Source organism: Bos grunniens, chromosome 21 (assembly GCF_055505025.1).
Source record: "Bos grunniens cultivar Pamir isolate PY7600 chromosome 21, Bosgru_T2T1.0, whole genome shotgun sequence".
In the NCBI taxonomy this organism is placed as follows: Eukaryota; Metazoa; Chordata; class Mammalia; order Artiodactyla; family Bovidae; genus Bos; species Bos grunniens.
In genome coordinates, this window is record NC_141185.1 from 4335747 (window position 1) to 4341746 (window position 6000).

The window sequence follows — 6000 nt, forward strand, 5'->3', positions numbered from 1 at the left end:
TGGTCCGGGTCTGTGATAGCGTGTCCGGAGCTTCTGCTGTGGAGCCCTTCTGCTGGGGTTTGGGATATGTTATCTTGTTTATGGCTGCCAACACACGCAGTGTTCCTCTCGAAGGACTCAGGAGTCCTTACAGAAATTAAGAGTTTCCGTATAAAGGTGAGGGCTGATTACACATGGGTTTGCGTTTGCACCCATCACCACTGGGGCAAGTCTCAGAATGCCGAGTGTCCAAATGCTTTCAGTGACTTTTATTTTTTCTGTTCATTTTCCCACTTTTACTTCTGCCAGTTTGGCCTGTTACTATAACATTAGAAGACACTTGGCACTGGCATAATTTCATCCTTCTTTTCACTACATGGCACGTCCTCCTTTAGAGAGCTCATCGAGAATGTGAGGTGTTGGAGGGGACCAGAGACAGCAGGAGGCAGGAGCGGGTTCTGCAGTTCATTCTCCACCTCTTAGCTCCATGGCCTTGAGCCTAACCAGCCTGTGCCTCAGTTTCTTTTTAATTAATCTTCTTTATCATTGTTTAAAATACAAGACTCAAGGGAAAGCTTATATGTCATATGTATTTAGGCTGTAAAGCAGAGTGATAACCATGAACCAGTAACTTGGGTCCATTTCTATGCTGTCTACCTATCCTGGAAATAAACTACATCAGTTTCCTATCAGTTCAGTTCAGCCGGCTCAGTTGTGTCCGGCTGTTTGCAACCCTATGGACTGCAGCCCACCAGGCTACTCTGTCCATGGTATTGTCCAGGCATGAATGCTAGAGTGGGTTGTCACGCCCTTCTCTAGGGGATCTTCTCAATCCAGGTATCGAACCCGGGTCTCCTTCATTACAGGCAGATTCTTTACCATCTGAGCCACCAGGAAATGGGACTGTCAGGTCCTTAAGTATGCAAACGTTCAACTTTAAAAAATAATAATAAATTGCTTTCCAAAGTGTCTGTATCGATTCATACTCCTACTTGCAATGTATAAGACCATCTGTTTATCTATATCCTCTCCAACACTTGGTATAGTCTGACTTCTAAATTTTTGCCAACAAAGTGTAAAGTGATAGCTTATCAATGACCTTGATATGTGTTTTTCTGATTATTAATGAGATTGAGCCCCTTTTCATAAGTGTGTTGGGATTTGTGCTTCTTCTGTAAAATGCCCATTAATGTGTTTTACTAATTTTTTTCCTTGGACTTTTGGTTTTATTTCCTTTTATTTTGAAGGAGTGTCCTAAATACTAATTATTTGTTCTTTATAGGACAGTGTGTTTCAACATTATTTCCCAGTTTGTGGCTTTTTTTTGTTTTTGTTTTTTTACTATTTTACGGTAACTTTAAAAAATATTTGTTTAACTGGCTGTGCAGGATCTTTGCTGCAGTGTGAGGGACCTTTAGTCATAGCACAAAATCTCCTGGTTGCAGCGTGTGGTGTCTAGTTCCCTGACCAGGGATCAAACCCGTGCCCCCTGCCTTGGGAGCGCGGTCTCAGTCACTGGATCACCAAGGAAGTCCCTTATGGTAACTTTTGATGAAGGTAAGTTATTAATTGTAATAACTTAAATTTTATTAATACTTTATTTTATGTTAATACTTTTTGGGTCTTAATCAATACTTTCTTACACCAAGATAAAAAAAATTTTTTTTATATTTTCTTCTTAGAGTTTTTTTGTTTTCCGCATTTCAGCCTTTAATCTCTGTAGAATTGACTTTTGTTAATGGTTTGAGTTGGAGATCAAATTTCATTTGCCCCATCTGAGCAGCTACTGGTACCAGCATCTTTTGCTGAATAGTTCTTCCTCCCTCCACGGATCTGCAGAGCCACGTCTGTCTTACCTCAAAGTCCCATGGCTGTGGGGGTCCATAAGAGGCTCCATGTCCTATTCCAATGCCATTTTGTTGCTCTCTGCACCAATATCACAATACTTTATTTGCTCTGTGAAAGTGCAGTTGCTCAGTTGTGTCTGACTCTTTGCAGTTCTATGGATTGTAGTCCGCCAGGCTCCTCTGTCCGTGGGATTTCCTAGGGAAGAATACTAGAGTGAGTTGCCATTTCCTCCTCCAGGGACTCTTCCAGACCCCAGGATCGGACTCTTTACTATCTGAGCCACCAGGGCATCAACTCAGAAGTGCCTTATCTAGTCTGATCCTTTGCTTTTCCACAGATGTTTTAGCATCGGCTTGTTAATCTCATGAAAAGCCCAGCTGGAGTTTTGGTTGGAATCGTAGCCTTCCTTTCAGGAAAGACTGACATCTCCACTGAATGTTCCTGTCCTTGAACATGGACTGTCTTTCCACTTACTGTGGCACTTTTTCATGAATTTCAGTAGAGTTCAAAAGCTCCAGAGTTCAATAGACTTTAAAGCATACATATTGTACCCATTTATAATTAGGTTCATTTCTGATACTTTCTGACTTTGGTTGCTATTATAAAAGGTGTCTTTCTTCCTATTAATTGACTCCAAGTGTTTGCTGATGGTGTATATTAATGCAATTTATATTTGTATAAATATTTCTATATATAAATATTTCTGGTGTGCTGTGGTTCACACCATGGACATGACTGAGTGACTGAACTGAACTGAACTGATATTTGTATATAGCCAGTACCTTGCTAAACTTATTACTCTAATAATATTGTATTCAAATTTTTCTGAGACTCCATGTAAACAGTTGTCCCATTTTCTTTATGTAAAAATAGATATGATGATGATAATTCACCTGTTTATAACTTAAAAACATCATGCATATAAAGTGCTTAGAACTGTGAGCTATATGTTACCTTTGTTATTAAAGTAATTGTTACCTTTGTTATTAAAGTAATGACTATTGTTTCTTATGAAAGTTTTACATGTATGTTATAAAAACCAAAGAAATGTAGAGAATGCAAATAGAAAACCAACAAATCACCCATCACTCAGAAACAAGTAGGATAGCATTTGGTGAACATCATGTCAGGTTATCTGTATGAATAGAAGAATAGGTAAATACATAGATAGACAAGATAAAATAATTTTTATAAAAGTAGTATCATGGTTTTCATGATTAAAGATATTAAACTTTAATTTTATTTGACTTTTAAAAATGGGAAGGAAACCTGATGGCATAGCTGAATTTTAATTTCCTCACCACAGGAGATACCGATCTAAAGATTTTACTTAAGAAAAAGTTAAAAAAACATGAGTAGATGAGTCATTAGGTCTTTGTTCAATCACATTTTTTTTTTTTTTTGCAGCAGGTCCTGACTGCCCACTGTAAAATTAGGGTGAGTAGCTGTCTCACACAACTGCACCCCTCCTTTGTCCACCTACCTGTTCCTGTTACATATAACTTTTGTTTTGCTATGCGTGCTGTCTTGGGCTCTTTGAGAATAGATAGGTGCGTGAAAGGCAGATTGAAGAGTGGAACCTGCAGAAGAAGGAACAGGGTGTCTGTCGGTCTGTGCTGCAGACCTGGCTGAAGCCCTGCCCGTCCAACGAGGAGCTCCAGAGCAAAGACTGCCCCTTAGAGGGACCCCACACTGGGCGGAACTGGCAGGGCCCTTCCACCACCACCCTACTCAGTCACTGGTTGTGACAGTGAAGAAGAGGGGCTTCTCTGGGGGCTCAGCAGTGAAGAATCTGCCTGCCAATGCAGGAGACGTGGGTTCCATCCCTGGGTCAGGAAGATCCCCCACTGGAGGAGAAAATGGCAACCCACTCCAGTATTCTTGCCTGGGAAATCCCATTAACGGAGGAGCCTGGGGCTGTCGTGGGGTCGCAAAATTGTTTGACGCAACTAAACAATAACTCCTCCTAGGAGATCATAACCTCTGCTCAGAAGCAGAAAGAAGGAGCAGCTGGAGCCAGCTCCTCACAGCCGGATCTGCAGGGGCCTCTGAGAGGAGCGTCTTTGTATCTGCCACTCCGGGGTTTATAATATTTACCATCATCATAGCACAATCCTCATTGTTTCATGTTAGTCATAAATGTAAGTATTCGCATCACTAACCCCCGGTGCTTTTACCATGCCCTGGCTAGAGTTCTTTCTTTTGGCTGGTCTTTTGTTTGCTTGGGTTTCTTGTCCAGTATTTCTTTCAAGAAGGATTCATGGGTTCTATATTCCTGAGCTCTTTTATATTTGAGAAGGTCTGACTTTTGCTTTCTTCCTGAAGGACTACTTGGCTAAATCAAACTCTTCCCATCCCCGCCCCCACCCCCCAACAAAGAGTAGACATTGCTCTTTGGATGAGTGTGAAGTTAATGAGTTTTCCACCCCGTATTGTAAATTATGTACTTTTTTCTGGTTGTATGCTTAAATAATCAGTTCCTTAGCACTGATGTTTAGGGACCTCCCTGTTTGTCTGGTGGTGAAGACTTCACCTTCCAATGCAGGGGCTGTAGGTTCAGTCCCTGATCTGAAAGCCAAGAACCCACATGTCTCTTGGCCAAAAAACCAAAACATAAAACAGAAGCAATATTGCAACACATTTAATAATAAAGACTTGAAAAGTGGTACAGATAAAAAAAAAATCTTAAAAAATGGATGTTTAATAAAAACCAGGTTATATCTCATAATCTTTTGCTATAAAAAAAATAACCTTTTTCCTGGTACAAGTTTGTTCTTTCAAGTGGTGTAGCCACTTTTTTCTTCATTTTGGGAAAATTTTCTTGTATTATATCTTGAAGTAATTTCTTCTATTCCACTTGTCTACTTTAGGGTACATATTTTCCTTCTATTGGAATACCCCGCTTGGCTTCTGTATTCATTATCTTCTCTTAGATTACCTTTGTCTCTTTTTTTTTTTTCCTTTTGCATATTCTGTGACTGCCTCAGATATTAACTCCTTATTATCTATTTGCTTTTCAGCCATGTCTAGTCTCTCCTTGATTATAATTATTTGTTTATTAGATCTGTAAATTGTTTCTAGGTTTGGTTCCCTGGCTGGGCAATACTGTTCTTTTATTTTCTAATCTCACTTTTTGGTTTTTGTGTGGCTGCATTCATCTTTAAATATATATTTAGGGACTTCCCTGGTGGTCCCGTGGTTAAGACTCTGTGTTTTCACTGCAGGGGGTGTGGGTTCAATGCCTGGTTTGGGGAACTAAGATCCCACATGTCATGCAGCATAGCCTAAATAAATAAATACATAAAAAAATATATTTAGTGTAGAAAACTCATAGGGAATCTGATTCTGTGTCTTGGGTCATGTTTTCTTCCAGGTCTTTGAACGGTGGCTCACGCTTCCTGCCTCCCTGGTCTCTCTTTCTTTCCTCTTGTCCCTCTTCCTTTTCATCTTCATTTGTTGCCCCAACATTCTTTCCATCTTTCCATCACGTGACAGGGGCTGCTCAGCCTAGCCTTCCTGTTTGTGTGATACATTCTCCCATCCTACCGGGGACTCATTTGACTTTTCCTCTCTCGACCATATGGTCATCCCTCAGCATCCTCGGGAAAGGGGTTTCAGGAGCCCCTTGGATACCAAAAGCCTCAGATACTCACTCAAGTCTTTTACATACAGTGGAGCGGTGTGATGAACACAGTTTGCTCACTGAATCCGTGGATTTCTGCACCTCCAGATTCACCCAGCTATGGTCAAAATTTCACGTTAGTTGAATTTGCGATGTGAGGCCCATGGACGTGACACATCAGCTGAATTTGCAGATGTGAGCCCTGTGGACGTGAAACCCACAGACAGGGAATGTGCAGACAGGGAGGATGAAGTGTAGTTTGAAACTCCGTGTCGCTCTGAGATTTCCTGTCATCTACATTTGTGATCAGTGAGGGGCTAGGAGGGGGCCCTCTGCCAAAGCTGAGTGCTGTTGGCACCGAGAGTCCCAGTGCTGACACCTTCCCAGGGCCCACTGACCCAGCCAGGGCACGTTCTTCTTCCGAGGGGCACCAGACTGTTGGTCCAGCTCAGCACAGTGCCCTGGTAGGGTTGCCAGATAAAATGTGGGATGTCCCGGGGAAATCTGAATTTGAGATGCGCGATGGATAATTGTTTAATATAAGTGTATAT

The 6000-nt window shown here is 41.3% G+C and overlaps 1 protein-coding gene across 4 annotated transcripts in view; it reads left to right on the forward strand.

Moving 5' to 3' along the window:
- LOC147348943 (uncharacterized) overlaps positions 1-4006 on the forward strand; it is a 94693-nt gene extending 90687 nt beyond the window's left edge. For all 4 annotated transcript variants that reach the window (XM_086362939.1, XM_086362940.1, XM_086362937.1 and 1 more), the window contains 2 exons: positions 3235-3264; positions 3798-4006. In XM_086362939.1, the coding sequence (XP_086219065.1) occupies positions 3235-3264; positions 3798-3917 (150 nt within the window). In that variant the 3' untranslated portion in view covers positions 3918-4006. The remainder of the gene's footprint in view (positions 1-3234; positions 3265-3797) is intronic.
- Positions 4007-6000: the final 1994 nt, after the last annotated feature.